Source organism: Podarcis vaucheri (assembly GCF_965113315.1).
Source record: "Podarcis vaucheri genome assembly, chromosome: 17".
In the NCBI taxonomy this organism is placed as follows: domain Eukaryota; kingdom Metazoa; phylum Chordata; class Lepidosauria; order Squamata; family Lacertidae; genus Podarcis; species Podarcis vaucheri.
Window position 1 is genome coordinate 11,028,798 of NC_138755.1, and position 23,933 is coordinate 11,052,730.

General features: G+C 48.1%; 1 protein-coding gene across 6 annotated transcripts in view; it reads left to right on the plus strand.

The window, feature by feature from the left end:
• The window catches only part of PNPLA6 (patatin like domain 6, lysophospholipase), an 84,209-nt gene continuing 60,276 nt past the window's right edge, over window positions 1–23,933 (plus strand). For 4 of the 6 annotated variants that reach the window (XM_082204555.1, XM_082204556.1, XM_082204557.1 and 1 more), the window contains exons 1-7: window positions 1–131; window positions 16,776–16,857; window positions 18,233–18,301; window positions 20,637–20,724; window positions 20,855–20,937; window positions 22,173–22,267; window positions 23,540–23,680. In XM_082204555.1, coding sequence (XP_082060681.1) covers window positions 16–131; window positions 16,776–16,857; window positions 18,233–18,301; window positions 20,637–20,724; window positions 20,855–20,937; window positions 22,173–22,267; window positions 23,540–23,680 — 674 coding nt within the window. In that variant the 5' untranslated portion in view covers window positions 1–15. Of the gene's footprint in view, window positions 132–7,624; window positions 7,646–9,335; window positions 9,780–16,775; window positions 16,858–18,232; window positions 18,302–20,636; window positions 20,725–20,854; window positions 20,938–22,172; window positions 22,268–23,539; window positions 23,681–23,933 lie in introns of those variants that run through there. The other 2 variants (XM_082204559.1, XM_082204558.1) reach the window with 2 other exon arrangements.

A 23,933-nucleotide genomic window follows, 5' to 3' on the forward strand; every position in this document is an offset into this window, starting at 1 on the left:
CGGCGGCGCGGCGCGATGATGTCATTGGCCAGGGCGCCGCTAGGAGCCGGAGGTAGAGAGAGAGAGAGAGAGAGAGAGAGGCATGGGCTTCAAAGGGCCGCCCTGCAGATCGGAACCGGCGGCGGCGGCGGGTGAGTCTTGGGCGGATAACAGCAATGCGAGAGGGCGGGGGAAGAAAAAGAAAGGCTGGAGCCCAGCGCTGGGGTCCCGCTCGGTAACGTGCGAAGAAATGAAGAGGCGGCAGTGGAGCCTCTGAGCATGTACAGAGTGCGAACGCGTATTCCCCGCCACCCGCTCTTCCTTCAGCCAGAAACACCACGTCAAATATTTATTCGCGTGTTTATTGCACTTGTAGCCCAGCTTTTTCTCGGTGTACATACCGCCCCCCCCGCCCGCCCACAAACGTTCTTAGAAGTTGAAGGGACCACCAGGGTCATCTAGCCCAACCCCCTTTCGCCCCGTCGCTCGAACCCATGACTCAGATCCATAGTCTCGTGCTCTGCGGACTGAGCTAGCCACCCCCTCCAGATTGAACCCCCACTACAGCCCTGTGAGGTAGGTTAGGCCGAGAGACGAGGCAGTCAGTGGCTGGGCCAAGGTCACCTCAGGGAACTTCCTGGCCCAGTGGTGGGGATTTGAACCCGGGTCTCTCCCAGGGTCCTAGCCCGACACTGTAACCCTGAGGCCCTTATAGCTTGCGCCAAAAGGGGGAGAGGCTTTGAGCCCTGGACTGGTCCCTCTCCTTTTGGGAATTTTTAAAACCTCAGCCAGGCAGCAGCAGGGGTTTGAGGGAAGGCATGGACGAGCCGTGGCTTGGGCAGAAATGGGTGGGCGGGTATGTGGGCAGGGGCATTGGCTGGCATGAAGCCGCAGAGAGAAAGGCTGGGAGTAGGGGTTGTGCTGCAGACATTCAGGCACTGGGATGGAGACTGCCGTGTACCTGGAATCCTGGTTCGTTTTTGCCGCCCTCGTTTTTGGCAACTGAGCAGAGCCTCCCCACGAGAAACTTTGGCACTGGGGTCAAGACCTCCCCCAGGCCTGGGTCATGCCAATGGAGCATTGGTAAGAGATCGAGACCCACTCTGGATGAGGTTAAAGCCAGCCGGCCCCTTCCACCACCTGGCTTAGCTGCTGCATGGAGCACAAAGGTGGCGCATGCCCTTCTGGAGCTATCAGGTGGGCAGGCCCGCTGGGGAGTCTGATGGCAGAGAGCGGGGCCGGCTGACTGTCCAGATGAGGGCCAGGACAGCTGCTGCCTTCACCCCCCCATTAAGTGACCCGGGGAGGGGTCCAGCTGACCAATCCCAGCCTGCGGGTGGTCCTGCCCAGTTGTGTTGGTGCCATCCAATGAGGGCAGGGGGTGTTCAATGGGGCCCTGCACAGGAGCCAATATTTCAAGCAGGCCGCATTGCCTGGCAACCTGGAACCCTTCCAGCAACACGTGCCCAGCCTAGGCTCAAGGTCATCATCAGATGGGCACGAATTGGCTTTTGTTGGGGGCGTATAAGGGGCAGAGCGTAATGAAATCAGACTGTCCCAACAGGCCATGAGAGGGTGGTATGTGTGCAGTAAGTCAGTAATTTTTAAAACCCCAGCAAAACAGAAGCAGAGGAAGGAGGGGAGGTATGGAAGAGCCATTGCCTAGGCAGAAATGGGGGTGGGTGGGCAGGGGGATTGCCTGGCATGAAGCCACAGAGAGAAAGGCTGGACCCCCCCAGCCAGGGAGTAGGAGTGATATAAATGCAGTAAGTAAATAAATACTCAGTGTCTTGTTTTCATTGGTAGGAAAATTAACATGCGCTTGCAGGGGGAGGCTGGTTCAGATTGACAACTCATGGAGCTGCCAATTAAACTTTACCCCGGGGCCATCCTATTGTCAGTCTTGGAGGACAAAAAAAAAAAGGTTTCTCTTTAATCATGCCTTGGGCTCATTAACATTCTACGGCTTTTTAAATGTGTTTGCGGGATGGGGGAGGGGGTTACCGGTTGGTCTTTGTTTTGGTTCTTTTTTATTAGGTATTTTGTGTTCTCGCTTTGTATTTTCATGTTGTGAACTGCCCTGTGATCTTCAGATAAAAGGTGATATAATAATAATAATAATAATAATAATAATAATAATAATAATAATAATACAGTGGTACCTCGGGTTACATACGCTTCAGGTTACATACGCTTCAGGTTACACACTCCGCTAACCCAGAAATAGTGCTTCAGGTTAAGAACTTTGCTTCAGGATGAGAACAGAAATCCTGCTCCGGCGGTGCGGCGGCAGCAGGAGGCCCCATTAGCTAAAGTGGTGCTTCAGGTTAAGAACAGTTTCAGGTTAAGAACAGACCTCCGGAACGAATTAAGTACTTAGCCCTAGGTACCACTGTAGTTATTTGTTGATGATCGGGGGGTATATTATTTATTAATTAAATTTCTATAACACCTTTCACCCAAGGATCACAGAGCAAGGTGTGTGTGTGGGTATTTATATTGATTTATACAAATTTATTACAAGACAGAAAGGCAGGAACTGGGTACCTGTGCTGAATGAGGAGAACGTCCTTGCCCTAATAGTGCCCAGGGGCCATGTGCACAAACTGTCCCCACACTTATCGAGGTTTCCTTCTGTGTGCATGAGATCTAGAAGGCTGCCTTGGGGAATCTTTTTCAGGGATTCCATGCCTCCTTCTGCATACTGTAGTGAAATTGTTGCGGCGCTGGTTTTTTGGTTACCTGTTTAAGGTGTGTTAAACAGGTGTGTGATCATTATCTGACAGTTGTTTATTGCTAGGGTTGATCCGAAACATTTGTGCAAATTGCACTGGCATGCATTTGCTCGTTTTACACAATTTGTTCCTCTTCCACAAGTCCCAGTGAGGGGCAATGGCAATAAAGCCTTTTGGTGTTGAAGAGTTTACCAAGCATGGACTGCACACTTTGAAATGGGCTCTGCCATTACAAGGACAAAAGGGTGTCTTCTCTTTCTTTAAAGAAAGCTGAGATTTCTAGAATCCTTATTTACATTCCTGACACTACATTATATGATAGATGTTGATGCTCCTGATTATAGAATTGTGGAGCTGGAAGGGCCCCTAAGGGAAACTACAGCTAATCCAGAATGCGGCAGCTAGACTGGTGACTGGGGGCAGCCGCCAAGACCACATAACACCGGTCTTGAAAGACCTACATTGGCTCCCAGTACGTTTCCGAGCACAATTCAAAGTGCTGGTGTTGACCTTTAAAGCCCTAAACGGCCTCGGCCCAGTATACCTGAAGGAGCGTCTCCACCCCCATCGTTCTGCACGGACGCTGAGGTCCAGCGGCGAGGGCCTTCTGGTGGTTCCCTCATTGCGAGAAGCAAAGCTACAGGGAACCAGGCAGAGGGCCTTTTCGGTAGTGGCGCCCGCCCTGTGGAACGCCCTTCCAGCAGATGTCAAAGCGATAAACAACTACCTGACATTCAGGAGACACCTTAAGGCAGCCCTGTTCAGGGAAGTTTTTAATGTATGACACATTAGTGTATTTTTGGTCTTTGTGGAAGCCGCCCAGAGTGGCTGGGGAAACCCAGCCAGATGGGCGGGGTACAAATAATAAATTATTATTATTATTATTATTATTATTATTATTATTATTATTAGGGTCATCTAATCCAAATTCAGGACAGGGACCCTGGCAGCTCTCAGATTAAGGTCGAAAGCACCTTGTGAGCAATCAATTCCCGAGCATTATATCTCTTCCTTTGCAGTCTTGCCAACTTTTGGACCTTGCCTCATTCACTGCCAGTTTGGGGTCCACCTACTAGTGCAGGCATCCCCAACCTGCGGCCCTCCAGATGTTTTAGCCTACAACTCCCATGATCCCTAGCTAACAGGACCAGTGGTCAGGGATGATGGGAATTGTAGTCCAAAACATCTGGAGGGCCGAAGGTTGGGGATGCCTGTACTAGTCGTATGTACAGCCTCTGCAGGGAGTTGCCCAGGAGGGAATGCAGAAAATGTTGCCTACACCTCAATGAGGGGCAAATGGGGTTCTTCTGCTTGGGAAGGGTGGCCCATCTAGGAGAAGGAAAACTCTGACCCTAAATTTCTGCTGCTTTGTGGGATATCTTCGGGGAAGGAAAAAGAGTACTGTAAATCCTACACAAATCTGGAGTGGAGTCCCTAAGACGGTTGGATGGCGCCTTGTACGCCTCCTCCTGGCAACTCCTGCAGCCAGACTGGTGCCAAATGTATTGCTCTGCTTTCCTTTGGACTGGGGGCAGCGGTCTTGTCTGGGCAGCCCAAGACCTCCACACACATTGCCCAGCCTTGTACCCCTTAGAGGTCACTTCAGTGCTTTTAACACAGCGGTTTGGCTTCATCCCCAGAGGCACACTCCATTGTCTCTCAAGACAGATGGATGCCACCTCCTACAAAAGTGGCCTCCCTCTTCCCCCATGTGAACTTTCTGCGTGAAGTCACCTGGGGTGGAGATGATGTTTGTTGGCAGGGATCTCATGGGGCCTTCCTATCCCAGGAGCTCTTGAGATGTGGTGGCAACTTCCTAGCTCAGGCTTCTTCAAACTTGTCCCTCCAGCTGTTTTTGGAATACAACTTCCATGATCCTTAGCTAGCAGGACCAGTGGTCAGGGATGATGGGAACTGTAGTCCCCAAACATTTGGAGGGCCGAGTTTGAGGAAGCCTGTCCTAGCTGTCCTGCATTGTTGCCCGGCAGCTTTGACACTCAAAAGGAGTACAAGAGAGGGGGTCATTGCAGACTGTGCATCCTCTGGTCCCAATTCTCCCCTTGCCAGTGGGCCCAGGCCCCTTCATACATTACAAGAGCCAAGAGACGGACCCGAAAGAATAAACCAAAATCTATAAAGCTGGGGCCCTGAATCCTCTCTCTGCTTTGGGATTTTAAAAGCTGGCAAGTTTTTGCGTTGATTCCAGCTCACTGGCTTTACCCGAAGGTTGGTGTTCTCAAGTTCCTCTGATCAGCAAATGGTGTCTGATAAGCAGGAATTGGCGTCCACAGTGATTGGATTTCTTTGCCAGAGGGTATTTCGGATTCCTTCTGCTTTTGCACAAAAAGAAGAGAAAAAGAGCTTTATGACTTCATCCCAGTGTCAGTGTATGGCTGGGCAAGGGAAATTCCTTTCTCTAGCCCAGGGGTCAAGACCCTCAGGCTTTGTGTCCAGTCCTGCATCAGGGCTTTTTAGGCCACAGTCATCACCAGCCTTGCTTGGATGCTTTTGCCTGGCTTGGAGTGTGTTGTAACTGTGATTGTGCTTCTCATTTCCTGTATGGAGAAGGGCAGGGTAGAGATCTGTGTGATGTGCAGAGAAACCTCTGACTTTCGTATGGCTAGAATGCAGCTCTTGCTTCACTGGTGAGAGTTCCATCCAGAGTATTGCCTCAGGAGGGAAGGCAGCCCTTGGGCCAGAAGAAGTTTCCCCAACCCTCCTCAAATTCAAAGTGCTGGTTTGGGCCTATGAAGCCTTAAATGGCTCAGGACTGCAATACCTCAAGGACCGCCTCTTTCCATATGAACCTACCCGGACCCTGAGATCATCTTCTGAGGCCCTCCTTTCTGTGCCTCCTCCACAAGAGGTCCAGAGGGTGGCAACATGAGAACAGGGCCTTCTCTGCAGTGGCTCCCCGTCTGTGGAATGCTCTCCCCAGGGAAGTTTGCCTGGAACCTTCATTATACACCCTTAGGCGCCAGGCAAAAACATTCCTTTTTAATCAGGCCTTTGGTTGACCTGATCAACATTCTACACTCTTTTAAAATGCGGCTCTTTTTTAGGGGGGTGTTATTAAGTTATTGTTTTTATTTTATATAGTGTGATCTTTTCTGTGAACCACCCTGAGACCTCCGGGTATAGGGCAGTATATAAATTCAATCAATAAACAAACAAACAAACGAACAAACAAATCATTATACACCTTTAGGCGCCTGGCAAAAATGTTCCAGGTATAGGGCGTGGTGACCCACAGAAGCCAAGTGAAAGGCTCTGGCAGGTGTGCATGAGGATGTTAGGACATGAGAGCTGCTGTTCCGGGCAAGAACTTACAGAACGAGTAACCCCGAGCTAAGCGCTTGTGAACTCACTTCGCCTCTGCTTTGTTTTGCACATTCAGCATGCTGTGCGGGAGAGTCAACAAACAAGGTTCTTTGTCTTCCAACACACACCATCTTTCATCTTCCAACACACAACCCAGCAGTTAGCAGGGTTTGCTTGTTCCCGCCGGAGAGAGAGAGAGGTGTGTGTTGGCTGCACTCCCAAACGCACTTACTAAAGAGTAAGCGCCACTGAACAGGGTAGGACTGACTTCTGAGTAAACATGCACTGTTGACCATGTCCCTGAAGAGGCCAGGTTGACGCAGCCAGGAGTTCTCTGGAAGGATAACTTCCTGAATTGTGTCAACAGCCCCTGAGGCTCACATTTCCTCATCTTGCTTCTTGCTCCCTGCCCTGCTTCAGGAGCGTGGCGAGCCCTGGATGTTTGAGAAAATAAAGCCATGGCCATAGGGGTCCCTGTACATCTTTTGGCTTTTTGCTGTCTGGGTATGGGATTTGTGTGTGTGTCTGTGTCTGTGTCTGTGTCTCGCATATGACTCTGAGGTTGCGGCGCTCATCTTGCTTTACTGGCCAACGGAGCCGATGTTTGTCTGCAGACAGTTTTTCCCGGTCATGTGGCCAGCATGACTAAGCCACTTCTTGCAAAACCAGATCAGCGCACGGAAACACCGTTTACCTTCCTGCCGGAGCAGTACCTATTTATCTACTTGCACTTTGACGTGCTTTTGAACTGCTAGTTTGGCAGGAGCTGGGACCGAACAACGGGAGCTCACCCCGTTGCAGGGATTCGAACCACCAACCTTCCAATCGGCAAGCCCTAGGCTCAGTGGTTTATTGAAACATCCTTAAAATATCAATGACTTCCCTTCTTCGCTTTCCACCCTGCATATTGTATTGTATTGATATTGATATTGTGCATAAACCAAACTGTTCAGTACTCCATTTTGACATCCATCCAAACTTATTTACACTGTTGAATTTGTCTTAATGCTGCCAACGTTTTCAACGTTTTCACAACCCTCCCCCCAATATATTCAATATACATTTTCCAATCTTAGGCTATGGGGTTCTAATCTGCAGTCAATCGCCGGGCAAAGAAAACAAAACAGCAAAGCTCGATTGTTCCTGGGTCTCGCTCTCGGTGGACTTTTCCCTTTAGCAGAACTGATTGGACGAGCTCCACCCTCGCCCATCCCAGATGAAAAGAGGATGACTGGATAAATGGTTGTGTTTGGCTTCCTCCCAGGACCTCTTAGCTGCCTCTCTGCCTGGCTTTCTGCCAAGTCAGACATTAACACGCTCACTGCAATCCATCAGTCCTTGCTGGTTCCAGGCTTCCTCTTGTTTGTGCCTACAGGGCAGCTGGTGTGTTTGCTCCATTGCTTTCCAAAATGGGTTTCCAGCGACTTGCCAGATGTGGGTCCTTCTGCCAGGGGTGTGTCCTGTGCCTGCCCCATTGAAGTGAGCAGGATTTGTAACGTTCTAAGCCACAGTAAGGCTCCGCGGCCTTTTAGTATCCCCCCAACTATTGCCTGAGTCTTTGGTTTATTCTTTATCTCTTAGCATGACTGTCCCCTGAACTGGAAGGAGAGGTAAGCGCTGCCAATGGAGTTGCCTGTCCGTCCCCCCCGGCTTTGTTTAATTTAATCCTGGTTATTTCTCACCAGGTTCCCCTATGCCCCATCCGGGCTTATTTTGTGTCCTGGCTAACTGTCAGACTTGGGTGCTGCTGAGAACCAAGTTGCTTCTCCCAGCCTTCTCCACATCTTCACTTTCCCCTAGAGAGAGGGTGTGGGTGGGAACGGGTATATCTTTGTGTTGTCCCACCCGAATCTGAGTCTCTGATCGGGAGAAAAAGGAGGGAGGGGTGTACTCTGCTGCCTCCTGGCCAGAACAAATTGATTTCAAAGGGAGGGTGAATGCTTTCTTATTTCACTTCAAATTGAGTTCATTCACTGCATCTCTGTACTGACCACAAGCCATGTGTGGAAGTCTGCCACGATCTTGGGGAGGCAACTTCTCTTTTATTAATATATATATATATTTAAATTAAATTTAGAATATTAATTTAAGCAACCTTAAAATATCAATGATTGCCCTTCGTCTCTTTCCAGGGTTCATTTTGCATATCTTAAATCCCTGCATATTTTACTTAAACTATACCATTCAGTATTCCATTATTACTGTATTTTTTCGTGTATAAGACGCCCCCTTTCGGGGGGGGGGGAGGGACTCCAAATAAAGAAAATGCATGTATAAGACGACCCCTAATTTTAAACTTCAAAAATTTTAAACTTCAAAAATTTAGGAACAAATATAGTCTTCTACATGGAAAAATATGGTACATCCATCCAAACTTGTTTACACTGTTGAATTTATCTTAATGCTGCCAATGTTTTCAAGTGTACACAATTCGCCCCCCCATATATTCAATAAACATTTTCCAGTCTTCTTTAAATGTATGTTCTTCTTGTTCTCTTATTCTGTATGTTATAAGCTGCGCATATTCCATCAGTTTAAGTTGCCATTTTTCTTTAGTTGGGACCTCGCTCGTTTTCCATTTTTGGGCTAAATGAAACACGGGCTGCAGTAGTGGCATACATAAACAACCTTTTTTGACACCTGGGAATAGGGAAACAACTTCTCTGCACTCGTTAGCATAGGTGTGTGTCCGCTGTCCAGAAAGAACTTATTGCATCCTGTTTTATGCCACTTGTGTTTTTCGCCCATTGTCTGTTTAATCCTGCAATATTGCTTTATACTACCAGTCACCAGTAACTGGGTGGTGCCTCAGTCCTCTGCATTGTATGCGCCCCCAATGTTTTCAGTATGGCTTCCCCCTAGCCAAGCGTTCATAGGCTTGCAGTCTAAATAGCAGTGGCCACATCCATGCTGAGTTAGATTTGTGTTGCTTTTACTATGCGGGTGGGGCGTCATCGAGAATTCTGAAAAAAATAGCTGCTGCTTCTTGCCTGGCCCTCCGTGCCTGTGCTGAGCAAGTCCCAACAAAGACGCGAAGGGAAGTTTGAGGAGTCCCCATTCCTTAATGGTTCTGCTTCCTAGAATATGATTGTGGGTGGTTCCTGCACTACAATAGCAATTGTCTCCCACTTGGTGACGTGGTCTATGGAAGCTGCATATTCATGCTTTGGCCTTCCGGCAGAAGCTGGGCTCTGTATGAAACCCCTGTTTAGCGCTGCCAGCTGAGGATGTTGTTTTCCTGTTGCCTCATCTGAGCTATGTGGTCTAACCCTTGGCTGTTCCTGTGTCTTTCTGCTGCCTGAGGCTAGCACAGCGACACTCCTTAGAGCTTCTGTCCACCTCCTCTGTCTCTTTCTGAGGCTAGCCCCAGAGGAGAAAAGAGGTTTCTGTGTGTCTTGGAGCAGGAGCAGTCTGCGATGCTGCAATCCCTGGGCATGAAGCAACTGTGCCTTGGGCTCTCGCTATTGTGAAAGATGCCAGAAGGAGAACATGACCCTGCTCTTGCACCGGGAAGCCGGCTAAAGACACAGTGCGCGACTTCTGCTGGCTGGCCTGTTGATCAGGGAAGAGGAGCAAGAATGGACCATTCCTGAAAGTTCAGCTTTAATGCAAAATCTGCTGGGGGGTGGGCAAGTTCCCCACAAGTTGTGGTCAGGGGAACTACCTGAGGAGGTTCTCTTGTAGGCTGGCTGCCTTGTCGAATACCAGCATTTGTTGTTTGTTTGCCTCCACGTCACGGGACAGGTAAGTGCTGTGTGTGTGTGTGTGTGCGTGCGTGTGCGCATCATGTTCCCCCAGAGTGGGAGAGCAGGGTTCTTGTGTGACTGCTGAGGAAGGCACACTCAGTGACTATTGATCTCCAGATTCCTGTGGGTCAGTAGGCACATGGTGTTGGCTCCCACTGTGCAGCGCTTGCCACCTTGTCTTGTCTTTGTGGCTCTGTGCATTGTCTTATGTGGAGTCGTCTTCTTCTTTGGCAATCACTTGTAGCCAAGTAAGATTGCCTTCCATGAACACGGTCTTCATAGTGAGTCTGTAAGTGACTGTGGAGGCCATTTCTGGATCCACATGTCCTTCCACAGTGGGGACATAGGTTTCCGGGAAGGAGTTGATCACAGTGAGGGTTTGCCAAGCGTGCCTCCCTCTTAGCACGTTTCTCCCTTTCGTCCTGAGTTCGAGCATCTTGATAGCCCATAACACCTTTGGTAAAGGCTGTTTTCCAACAGGAGCACTCGCAGGCCAGTGTTTCGCAGGCCAGTTTTCGGTGTCTATACTACATGTTTTTTAGCTTTGCCTCGAGAGAGTCTTTAAACCTCTTTTGTTGACCATTACACTTTCCATTTTTAAGTTCGGAATAGAGTAGTTGCTTTGGAAGACGATATACGTGGCCACTGGTGTTACCTGAGCATTCAGGTGCAAATGGCAAATCCGACCTTCATTGAGAGGGGCTTTAATACATTTGGCAAGGGATTAGGTTTCATCTTGTTCATCTTCGTCTGGTCCAAACCTACCGCCAACTAGTTCAAAATTTCTCCTGCCTCTTGGAGTTCAGAAGTTGGAAGCAAGAGAGTGGGTACCCAGTGTCAATTGTATGCATCGTTTTTTTGGGGATGGGAGTTGCCTTTCCAGCCACGTCTGGAGGTCTGTAGGGTCCCAGAATTGAAAGTAGACCGGGGCAGGAACACTGGCGTTCCTGATGCCGTGAGTTGCCACCCGACATCAGCCCCAGCCAGCATGGCCAATGGCTAGGGATGACGGAGGTTCAAGCCCGCAGGTTCTTCATCCCTGACGTAGGGATTGAAAAGCACAGGACCTGAGATGAAATCTTGTGGCTCCCTCTAACCCAGCGGCTATGGAGCAGGGCAGAAGCCTTTTGGCATCAGCTTCTGAAATCTACACTCTGGGAACCTTCAGTGCCACTTCACAATGGTAGACCCCAGCCCCATACCTGAGGTCATTGGGATCAAAAGCCACCAAGAGGTCCAGGAGTATCCTGCCTTTCGCGTATTATCGGCACATGGCCTGTTTTGTCATTGCATGTTGTTGTTGTTAGATCTAATACAGGGATTTACATTAAGCATTTTGAGTGGCGAGTTTTTATTTATACTTTTCAATTTTATACAGTTTCATTAGTTTTACAATCAGTTTAACATTTCAAAGTTTGACTTCCTTCCCCTCTTTCTGCAGTTCCTTAAATTGGTTTTTAAAAATATCTTCTGCATATCCAAATTCATTTAATTTGCTCATGTCTTCATCCACTTTAAAAATATACTCTTATAAAACTGCAGGTTGTTACAATAATCCTGCCAGTGTTCTTATCTGTTTACAATTTATCTGTAAATATTCAGTAAACCATTTCCATTCTTTTATAAGAAGCTTGTTATCTTGATTTCTTATTGTTCCAGTAAGTTTCATCATTTCCACATATTGCCTAAGTTTCTGTATCCATTCTTCCTTTACTGGGACTTCTGCTTCTTTCCACTTTGGGGCAAATAGCATTCTTGCTGCTGTAGTAGCATACGTAAATAAATTTCTGTACAATTTAGTTAGTTTTGTCCATAAAAATACCAAAAGAAAGACTTCTGGGTTTTTTGGTTTTTTTAAATAAAACTTATCCTCTTCAATTCACTGTATATCATTTCCCAGGAAATGGGAAATTGAGTGGCAAGGACTCTGTTTGGTCATGTTGGTAGTGTGAAAGGAATGAGATGCTGGTAACAATTGAAATTTAAAAAATGTGAAATGGAGTTTCAGCTTTGAGAGGCCTCTCTTCCCAGTTCCCTCCTCAGTAGCCTCAGAATGGGAAGGAAGGAAACTGTCTTTCATAATAATAATATAATAATTTATTATTTATCCCCGCCCATTTGACTGGGCTTCCCCAGCCACTCTGGGCAGCTTCCAACAAAATATTAAAATACAGTAATGCATCAAACATTAAAAGCTTCCCTAAACAGGACTGCCTTCAGATGTCTTTTTAAAGTCTGGTAGTTGTTGTTCTCTTTGACATCTGGTGGGTGTGCATTCCACAGGGTGGGTGCCACTACCAAGAAGGCCCTCTGCCTGGTTCCCTGTAACTTGGCTTCTCACAGTGAGGGAACTGCCAGAAGGCCCTCGGCGCTGGACCTCAGTGTCCAGGCAGAACGATGGGGGTGGAGATGCTCCTTCAGGTATACTGGACCGAGGCCGTTTAGGGCTTTAAAGGTCAGCACCAACACTTTGAATTGTGCTCGGAAACGTATTGGGAGCCAATGTAGGTCTTTCAGGACCGGGGTTGTGTGGTCTCGGCGACCACTCCCAGTCACCAGTCTAGCTGCCACATTCTGGATTAGTTGTAGTTTCTGGGTCACCTTCAAAGGTAGCCCCACATAGAGTGCATTGCAGTAGTCCAAGCGAGAGACAACCAGAGCATGCACCACTCTGGCGAGACAGTCTGCGGGCAGGTAGGGTCTCAGCCTGCGTACCAGATGGAGCTGGTAAACAGCTGCCCTGGATACAGAACTGACCTGCACCTCCATGGACAGCTGTGTGTCCAGAATGACTCCCAGTCTGCGTACCTGGTCCTTCAGGGGCACAGTTACCCCATTCAGGACCAGGGAGTCCTCCACACCTGCCCAACTCCTCTCTCCCAAAAACAGTACTTCCGTCTTGTCAGGATTCAACCTCAATCTGTTAGCCGCCATCCTTTTTTTATATATATAATATTTATTAAGTTTTCAAAGGGGGAAAAATTACATAAGTAAAAAGAATAGAAAACAAGACATAAAAAAAGAAAAATACAAAATACAGAAAAAAGATAAAAAACATTTAAAAAGAAAACACATCAATCTTTCCATATCATATATTCATATCCTTGCTTCCCTGACCTCCTCACACCTCCCTTTTTTGTATTCCAATTTAATTCGTTGATTCAGCAATTTCTTTCCCTCTTTGTTTTTATCTTAATCCTTTAACTTAATATAATATAACTTTGAGTTCTCACCTGTTAATAATCCATTTTTCATACACCTTTAAAACATTGCTGCTTAAACCACTTAACTTCATTCTGACATCATTCTAACATTCATTAATTTTACAATATTTCTGTAAATATTTCTGGATGAAACATCTGCTTTGGATCCATTCCAGTCCGGCTTCCGCGCTGGTCATGGGACCGAGACGGCTCTGGTCGCCCTAACAGATGATCTCCGCAGGCAGCTGGATCGAGGCGGGTCGGGGCTGCTGATTCTTCTAGATCTGTCAGCAGCCTTTGACATGGTCGATCACGAACTCCTGGACCACCGCCTTGCCGACGTGGGGATCCAGGGCACAGTCCTTCAATGGCTGCGCTCGTTTCTCTCTGGTCGGGGACAGAGGGTGGCGCTTGGGGGGGAATTGTCATCGCGCCACTCCTTGGTGTGTGGAGTGCCTCAGGGTGCGATTCTCTCCCCGATGCTTTTTAACATCTTTATGCGCCCCCTCGCCCAGCTTGTCCGGAGTTTTGGGCTGGGTTGCCATCAGTATGCTGTTGACACCCAACTCTATCTGTTGATGGATGGACTCGGCCCCAGACACACTGACCAGATGTCTGGAAGCTGTGGCTGGATGGTTATGTGGGAGCCGGTTGAAGTTAAATCCTTCGAAGACAGAGGTCCTCTGGCTGGGGCAGGACGATATGGGATCGAGGGGGCAACTCCCATCTCTTGCGGGGGTGCAATTAGTGCCAGCACCGTCCGTTAAGAGTTTGGGTGTAATCTTCAATACCTCCCTCTCTATGGAGGCGCAGATTACAGCTATAACAAAGGCGGCATTTTTTCATCTCCGCCAAGCTAAGCTGTTGGCCCCTTATCTCTCTCGCCCTGACCTAGCCACTGTGATCCATGCGACGGTCACCTCCAGACTGGATTATTGTAACTCGCTCTACGTGGGGCTGCCCTTGAGACTGACCCAGAAACTCCAGCGGGTGCAGAATGCCGCGGCGAGACTCCTTATGGGGTCTTTGCTGCGAGATCACATTCATCCGGTACTATACCAGCTGCACTGGCTCCCGGTGGAGTACAGGATCAGGTTTAAGGTGCTGGTTTTAACCTTTAAAGCCCTATACGGCCTAGGACCCTCGTACCTACGGGACCGCCTCTCCTGGTATGCCCCACAGAGAAACCTACGGTCTGCAAATAATAACATCCTGAAGGTCCCAGGCCTTAGAGAGGTTAGGCTGGCCTCAACTAGAGCCAGGGCCTTCTCGGCTGCGGCTCCAATCTGGTGGAATGCTCTGTCACAAGAGACTAGGGCCCTGCGGGACCTGACATCTTTCCGCAGGGCCTGCAAGACAGAGTTGTTCCGCCAGGCCTTTGGTCAGAGCGCAGCCTGACTCCCTCCTCTGGCAACCTGCACAGAATTTTGCTTAATTGGTTGCCATCAATTTGATTTAATTAATTTTTATAATGAAATATTTTTAGATTGTGTGATTATTTGATTGATTATTTGATTGTTGTTAGCCGCCCTGAGCCTGGCTTTGGCTGGGGAGGGCGGGATATAAATAAAATTTATTATTATTATTATTAAATAGTCTTTAAATTTCTTCCAATCTTCTTCCACCGACTCTTCTCCCTGGTCTCGGATTCTGCCAGTCATTTCCGCCAGTTCCATGTAGTCCATCACCTTCATCTGCCATTCTTCCAGGGTGGGTAGAACTTGCGTCTCCCAATACTTTGCTGCTGTTGTGGCATGTTAGCCGCCATCCATCCTCCAACTGCCTCCAGACACTCTGACTTCCTTCACCTGCTGCCCACACTCCTCTCCTCTCCTGAGCGATGGACCTGATTCTCCTCAGGCCGGACTTTCCCTGCCTAAATATTGCCTGACAGGCAGTTCTCCCTCCTCCTCTCCTGCTTTGTTATTAATTTTGAGGCATCTGGAGCTCCCCTTTCCAGCTGCTGCATCCCTGTCATTTGGAGAGCTCTTCCTGCTCCCTCTAGCACTGGCCCAGATAGCACTGCAAATGGTCCTGTAGCAACGTTTGGCTGTTCTTTACTCACATACCTGCTGGCTGGTTTGAGGGCGGAGGATCCCAGGCGGTGGGTGATAATTAAATAAATGTGCCCCAAAGTATTTGGGAATTGTGGAGACAGAACTACCTAAATTGTACAGTAATACCTCTGCGAACATCTGCCTTGTCTAGCGTCCATTCTGGCGAACGTCCACGACAAACCCAGAAGTACTGGAACGGGTTACTTCCAGGTTTGCCGCTCGCGCATGCACAGAAGTGCTAATTGTGCTCCATGCGCAGACGCTGCGCTTTGCCCTGCGTCCTTTTCGGCTAGCGGCCGGGGCTCCAGAATGGATCCCAGTCGCAAAACAAGGTACGACTGTATAGAAATTTATTTATGTATGCTACTGCAGTGACAGGAATGCTACTTGCCCCAAAGTGTAAAGAAGCAAAAGTCCCAGGAAAGGAAGAATGGATATGAAAACTTGTGGAATATGCAGAAATGGCGAAACTTACCGGAAGAATAAGAAATCAGTATAACAAACTTTTTGTAAAAGAATGGAAATGGTTTATTGAATATCTACAGATCAATTGTAAACAGATAAGAACATTGGCAGGATTAATGTAATAACCTGCAGTTTTATATGAGTACAGAGGTACCTCGGGTTAAGAACTTAATTTGTTTTGGAGGTCTGTTCTTAACCTGAAACTGTTCTTAACCTGAAGCACCACTTTAGCTAATGGGGCCTCCTGCTGCTGCTGCTGTTGCGCCGCTGGAGCACGATTTCTGTTCTCATCCTGAAGCAAAGTTCTTAACCTGAAGCACTATTTCTGGGTTAGCGGAGTCTGTAACCTGAAGCACCACTGTATATATTTGTAATAGATAAATAAGCAGAAGATATTTTTAAAATAATTTTAAGGAACTGCAGAAAAGAGGGGGAAGGAAGTCAAATTTTGAAATGTTAAATTGACTGTAAAACATAAATAAACAAACTTTTTTTAAAAAGAAATAAATGTGTGCCACGGGACTCTCACTCCAAACCCTGCCCCTCTGTTACGTGCTGAACCCAAATCTTCCCTAGAGAGATTTGGGGGAGCACAGGGGAGAGGAGAATCAGGGGAAAGTCTCGTAGTACAAGCAGAAGTTTTTCCACTTGTGCAAATGCTTCTTGGTGCTATGCTGAACACAGCCCAATGTTCCATAAAGAACAAATATTTTTGTAAACGATATTTCAATACTTCTTCGGCAAGGTGTGCTAGCAGATCACTCAGAGGTTCATCATGCTCCCTATGAAATCATTCTTCTCTTAACGTAGAAAAACAACTCATCTTTCTCTGGTCTAACGTTGGAGGTTGTGAAACCAATTTGCTTACATATGTGTCGCCCATCGTGGCCCGCAGGCTAGACAGAATAATGGCGACCTAAAATCAAGCCTCATCCTTCTCTTGAAAGATCCCAGCCTACAAGTTTGTAAAATAATGTCTTGGATGAATGAGGGTGTCACCTGTCCCTTTGGGGCCCTGAGTTCAAGTGAAGCCAGCAGTAGCCATGTGTTGACCACCTGTGCTGATCATCAGGACCTTGATCCAACCTGCTCTGACATGCTCTTACTCCCTGGAAAACCATAGTAGTGTCTGCCGTGGAATCACCATTATTGACCGGCCCACCTCGATTCCTCTCCCACTAAATGTACAAGACTTCAAGCCCAGTTACATGGAAAACACACGTTTTATATTGTCCTGGGTGCTTTATAAAATGTTTCTCTTGTATGCAGGGTCCTTAATGCACTGGGCCTGGAAGCGACATCGATAGCCGTCATGGGGCAGAGTGAATCAGAGCCACAGGAGGAGCAAGAGGTAACACCAAAAAACGAGAGAGAGACATTGCACACACTTTTGTAAATCAAGAAAATCTTTAATAATAATAATAAGAAGAAGAAGAATGGGCTAGAGCTGTTCTGCTTTCCCACCTGCAATTTGCCCATCCATTCTTTTTGCAGCTTTCCTTTATCCCTGTTAAGTTTCTGTTGCCATACAGAGAAACAGCTTTGCTTCTAGACGGAGAGGTTCTTTTTGCTTGTTGGTTGGCTCTGTTCTTTTGAAGACCTTGGGAATTAATGGTACCCTAGTTAATGACTGAATGAATGAATGGGACGCGGGTGGCGCTGTGGGTTAAACCACAGAGCCTAGGGCTTGCCGATCAGAAGGTCGGCGGTTTGAATCCCCACAACCGGGTGAGTGCCCATTGCTCGGTCCCTGCTCCTGCCAACCTAGCAGTTCGAAAGCACATCAAAGTGCAAGTAGATAAATAGGTACTGCTGTGGCAGGAAGTTAAACGGCGTTTCCTTGCGCTGCTCTGGTTCGCCAAAAGCAGCTTAGTCATGCTGGCCACATGACCTGGAAGCTGTACACCGGCTCCCTCAGCCAATAAAGTGAGATGAGCGCCACAACCCCAGAGTCGTCCGCTACTGGAGCTAACAGTCAGGGGTCCCTTTACCTTTTAGTTCCTGTCAAAGGAACGTTTCTTGTGTGAGCTGAATGGAAACTTAGGCGTGACTGCTTGAAGCATAATCATTTTTATATAATAATTTTTATTAGTTTTCAGTTACAGTCCAATAATAGCCTCATTATAACAATGCGAAATTATAATACAATTACTAATACCAATCATTCAGATACCAAATTATATAATTTAGATGGCCCCCCACGTGCTAGAATTAAGGGTGTGATGAGTTTCTTTATTTCTGTGTTCCAAAATCTTATTAATTTCAGTTACATTCCAGTCAAAATAATAATTCCATATACAGCAACTGCAATATTAATAACATACAGTCATACTTCGGGTTGAGCTTTTTCGGGTTGTGCTCTGCAGGTTACTTCCGGGTTTCGCCACTCGCGCATGCGCAGGCACTCAAAATGATGTCACACGCATGCGCGGAAGCAGCGACCCGCGCACGCGCGGACATGGGTTGCATTTGCTTCAGGATGTGAACGGGGCTCTGGAACGGATTCCGTTCACATCCAGAGGTACCACTGTATTTGTGTTCGCACATTAAATGATTTATGAAGCTACAAGTGAGGCACTCAAACTATATCCTTGAAACACCCGCCACAACCTGGCCTATACCCGCTGCCCCAGGAAGCCCTCTAATCTCTTTCCCCCTCCTCTGCATTGGAGTCCTCCATTCTTGATCCTGCCTTTCAGTGTCTGCTGTGTTCTCTCCCACTGCAGGATGCAACCCTGACCGTTGTACTTTCCAACGTCAAGCTCTTTGTGGCAGATCAGCTGCAGGCCAGCATGGTGAGTAGAGAGGGGACAGAGAACACTTTTGGGGGTCTGCCTCGGGGAGGTATGCGGTGGGTGCTGCCACCTGCGGCACACCTGTACAAAACCGCCTCCTAGCACAGACACCAGGAAAGCTTGGTCCGTGCTTTCCTGCTGCCCAGGACAGACACCTCTTTGCATGGGTGTCAAACTAAGTGGGGAGGGACACACACTGCTAGAGGATGGGTTGTGTAATTCTGAGGAAAGGGATCTGTTTCTTCAGTCCTTCGGAAAGTCTTCACCTCCTCACCTTATAAGGTAGATGTGGGAACTGTCACCATATTTGCTCTTGCATGATAAAAGCAAAGTGCCATGCCTTTGTTTGCTTGTTTTATCTTGCTTCTCTGAGCAAGTTGGTGACCCAACCATTAACGCCTAATCGAAGTCCAATATAAAAGCAACCAGTAAAAATAATCTCAGAGTAAGCCACTTGAAGCACCTCAGAAAACAGCCCTGGAATAAGCCAGATTTATTTATTTATTGAAATATTTTTTATTTGATTTTACATACCATATTTTTCGCCCTATAGGACACACTTTTTCCCCTCCAAAAATGAAGGGGAAATGTGTGTGCGTCCTATGGGGCGAATGCACGCTTTCGCTGAAGCCTGGAGAGCCCCAGCGCCAGCCCCACAAGGTCGGGGGACAGAGGGAGGCGGAACGCCGCCATCCCGCTGTCTCCTGAAGTGGTTTAGAGGCTGACGGTGGGGAGACCCCGCCGCCAGCCCCGCAAGCTCTGGGGACAGTGGGGAGGCGCAGCGCGTCTTCCCGCTGTCCCCGTACCTGATCTGAAGGCGGGCGGCGGGGAGAAGAGCGCTTCTCCCTGCTGTCTGCCCCGCAAGCTCCGGGGACAGCTGGGAGGCGCAGCACGTCTTCCCGCTGTCCCCAGACCTGGTCTGAAGGCGGGGAGAAGAGTGCTTTTCCCTGCTACCGGCCCCACAAGCGCCTGGGGGGGGGGAAATAATTTTTTTCCCTTTATTTCCCCCCAAAAAAACTTGGTGCGTCCTATGGGCCAGTGCGTCCTATGGGGCGAAAAATACGGTACAGTGGTGCCCTGCAAGACGAATGCCTCGCAAGACGGAAAACTCGCTAGACGAAAGAGTTTTCCGTTTTGGAGGTGCTTCACAAAACGAATTTCCTATGGGCTTGCTTTGCAAGACGACAATGTCTTGCGAGTTCCTGCTGGTTTTTTTCCTCCCCCCCTTTTTCTAAGCCGCTAAACCGCTTATCAGCTGATCCGAGCAGCAGATAAGCTGCTAAAAGCCGCTAAAAGCCGCTAATCCGCTAATCCTTCAATGGGCTTGCTTCGCAAGACAAAAAAACCGCTAGACGAAGAGAATCACAGAACGGATTCTTTTCATCTTGCGAGGCACCACTGTATATAAAATTATAGCAATACAACCATACACATCAAGGTTTGAGAGATTCCTGTGAATCTCTGGACTTCCCACCTTCCCCCTCCATGGGGCCCATTATCAAACCTTCTGCATCTTTTTCAATAGTCCATCTTTGCTAAAACGCCATTGTCTCCATAGTTCTTCCTACATTAGAAGTGTTATTGCAACCCTGCTAGTGTTTTCATCTGCTTACAATGGTCTCCAAGATAAGGAATAAGCCAGATTTAAACACACTTCAATCAGCAACATCTATTGCTGAGAATGCAAAGCCTGTCAAAGCAGTAGAATCTCAGATACCTTCCTATAAGCAGGAAGAGAAGAAGATCTCTGAATTGGGATGGGGGGGGGGTCCCACAGTGTTGGCTTGCTAAACACACAGCAGCTAGATTCTGGGTGCTGAGACGGGCGCCAGAGGCTTGTTTCGTTGCATTTAGCAGCAACGTCGAGAAAACAGACGCGCCTCGTTGGAGGCTAAAATTATGCCCGTTTAGTCACAAAATTATTATCCTGCTATTGCATTTTAAAGGCAGTGAAGAGGTTTGGACTGGTGAGCTTCGCAGTCCATGTGGCTTCCTAAGGCCAGTCGCATTCTGGCTCTCCAGGGCAGGTGGATGTTAAAAGCAATTATCTCACACACCCAAACCCACTTTACCTGTAAATTCCAGTGATGAGCAAACCCCTAGGGCCACACCCATGACAGATAATTGACAGCTGCCAGTTCAAGGTTGGAATCTTCTATGCATCGGCCCAGAACAGTAGAGCCTCTTGGGCTGTGTCTCTGCACAAAGGAATGGGGCTGCCCTGAGTGACTCCCACAGTAAAGTGATTCAATGGCCGGGCACAGAGTGCCAGCCTGCCACCTTTCCAAGCAGGCCATAACCCACACGCCAATTTGGTGCTAACCCTTCCCCACAGGTGCTGGGTGTCATGATAGGAGTCGGGCTCTCCGTGCTGCTTGTTGCCGCCTTGATCCTGGTGCTGATCCGCCGGTTCCGCCTTCAGAGTAAGTTCCAATGGGGCCGTGGGAAGTGGGCGTGCCGTGCCGGTGGGCAGCTTTTTTGCCAAGGCGGGGCCGGGCCGGGCCTGCTGACCTGACCTGATCTTTGGTCTCCTCCTTCCTCCCTTCCCTGCAGAGGTCCAGGCCCAGGAACAACCCAAATATCGCTTTCGCAAGCGGGACAAAGTGTTGTTCTACGGGAGGAAGATAATGCGCAAGGTAATTGGAGGAAAGGGACAGGACCCACAGTGTGAGTGTGTGTGTTTGGCATGGAATTGTTGTGCTGGAGTGGTAGAATGACTTCTTTGAGATGAATTGGTTGACTTGGGAATGGGGAATTATGCGGTGTCTCAGCGAATGGCTTCTCTGCATCCTGAATCTTACTTGAGCCTCCTGTTGTCTGGGCCGGTCACCGTGACTCTGGCCCTTCTGCTATTGCTTATAATTTTTATTAAATTTTCTGTTTTCCAATTTAAAGTATAGTCCCGCCTTGGATCCTGAACGCCTTGCGAGTCAAACGTTTTGGCTCTCAAACGCCGCAAACCTGGAAGAGAGTGTTCCGGTTTGCAAACGTTCTCTGGAACCCAAACATCCAACGGGGCTTCCGATTGGCTGCAGGAGCTTCCTGCAGCCAATCAGAAGCCGTGCCTTGGTTTCCGAATGTTTTAGAAGTCAAATGGACTTCAGGAACGGATTCCGTTTGACTTCCGAGCTATGACGGTACTCATTTTTACATCCTTAAAATATCAGTGACTTCCCTTCTTCTGCTTCCATGGTTCATATTACATATCATAAATTCCTGCATATTTTACAAAAACAATACAATTCGTTATTCCATTATTACATCCATCATAACTTATTTACACTGCTGAATTTATCTTAACGCTGTCAGTTTTTTTCAACTGTACACGGTTATTTCCCATCTATTCAATAAACGTTTCCCAATCTTCTCTAAACGTCTGTTCTTCTTGTTCTCTTATTCTATATGTTAAGTCTGCAAGCTGTGCATGCTCTGTCAACTTAAGCTGCCACTCTTCTTTGGTTGGGACCTCGTTCATTTTCCATTTTGGGGCTCAGAAAACTCATGCCGCAGTAGTGGCTTATATAAATAACCCTTTTTGACACCTGGGAATTTCAGTCTGCTTATTCAGGAAAATATCTTGGACAGTGAAGGCTTTGGCAGGTGTGGGAGCAGGGACTGTTGAGGGTGTTTGTGTGGCTGGGCCAGGATCAGTCCCTTCCTGTTGATATTCGTCATGTGGTTCCCAAGATACCTGCCCAAGGGGAGAAGCTGATATGCAAAGTATGGCTCTTCGCAGGGTAACCTACAGCCTCTGTTGAGGTGCCTTGATCCTGGCTAGTAAATGTGTGTAACAAAAGACCGGCAGCAGGTATATAGGCCTGGGTGGCTGCAGGGTTCCTCCTTCCACTTACCACATTTCCTTTCTTGCTAGGTTTCTCAATCCACTTCCTCTCTGGTCGACACCACCATGTCTGCTTCCCGTCCGCGCATGAAGAAGAAGCTCAAGATGTTGAACATTGCCAAAAAGTGAGTCGGTCAGCTAGAGCAGAAAGCACGCACATGTCAGGGAAACGAAGGGCCATATTTGGGCAAAGTCTAGCTCAAGCATAGGAAAACTCGGCCCTCCAGATGTTTCGGGACTACAATTCCCATCATCCCTGACCACTGCTCCTGCTAGCTAGGGATCATGGGAGTTGTAGGCCCAAAACATCTGGAGGGCCAAGTTTGCCTATTCCTGGTCTAGCTGCTGCATTCTGGATTACTTGTAGTTTCCGGGATACCTTCAAAGGTAGCCCCACGTAGAGCGCATTGCAGTAGTCCAAGCGGGAGATAACTAGAGCATGCACCACTCTGGTGAGGCAGTCTGCAGGCAAGTAGTTAACCTGCACAAACACACAAATTGGGTCCTTCTTCGGACATGCCTCTGTGTCCCTTCAAGTTCTGCATCTTTGCTCCCTTCACCTGTGAGGACTAGAAACTTGAAGAGAGTGAGAGAGAGAGCATGCATCATGAACCTTGAAACTTGCAATGTTGTTTATTCCTAAGTGGGCACAGTGAACTCGGGGCAGGATAGCGATATAGAAATGAAACAGAGGACCCGGTGTGAAGGAGGGAGTGAATCCAGCGCCTCTTTCAGGCCTTAAAAACAGTTGAACGCCCTCCCATCAGATGTCAAGGAAATAAGCAGCTATCCTATTTTTAAAAGACATCTGGAGGCAGCCCTGTTTAGGGAAGTTTTTAATATTTAATGCTGTATTGTTTTTAACACTCAATTGGGAGCTGCCCAGAGTGGCTGGGGAAACTCAGCCAGATGGGCGGGGGTATAAATAATAATAATAATAATAATAATAATAATTATTATTATTATTATTATTATTATTATTATTATTATTATTATCAAACTGGCACATTCCCCCAAAAGCTAAAATGAGCATGGAAGGAAGAGGGGTGTATTAGTTGTTTTTTTGCATGTTTTCGGGTTGCGCACCGCATCGAACCCGGAAGTACTGGAACGGGTTACTTCTGGGTTTCAGCGCATGTGCAGAAGCGCTGAAGTGCGCTTTGCGCATGCGCAGGAGCGCCAAATTGCAACCTGCGCGGACGTGGCGCTGCGGGTTGCGAACGCTGCGGGTTGTGAACGTGCCTCCTGCACGGATCATGTTCGCAACCTGAGCGCCCACTGTAGAAGGAAGGAGGGAGTCTCTGTCTTTATTTGCAAGAACAAGAAACTGGCTGGCTGGTTGGTTGGCTTCCTTCCAACCCTCTGAGGAACCTCTGCCTTTTCCTCCCTCCGCTCAGGATCCTGCGTATTAAGAAGGAGTTGCCCACCCTTCAGCTGAAGGAGCCGCCCCCCTCCGTCCTGGAGGCCGATCTCACAGAGTTTGACGTGGCCAACTCTCACCTGCCCTCCGAAGTGCTCTACATGCTGAAGAATGTGCGGTACGTGCCGGGGGGGGGGGGTTCAGGTTGTGACCTGGATAGGAGGTCAAGGGGGAAGCCACAGGAAGTACAGTGGTGCCTCGGGTTACAGACGCTTCAGGTTACAGACTCCGCTAACCCAGAAATAGTACCTTGAGTTAAGAACTTTGCTTCAGGATGAGAACAGAAATCGCGCAGCAGCGTGGCGGCAGTGGCAAGCCTCATTAGCTAAAGTGGTGCTTCAGGTTAAGAACAGTTTCAGGTTAAGAACGGA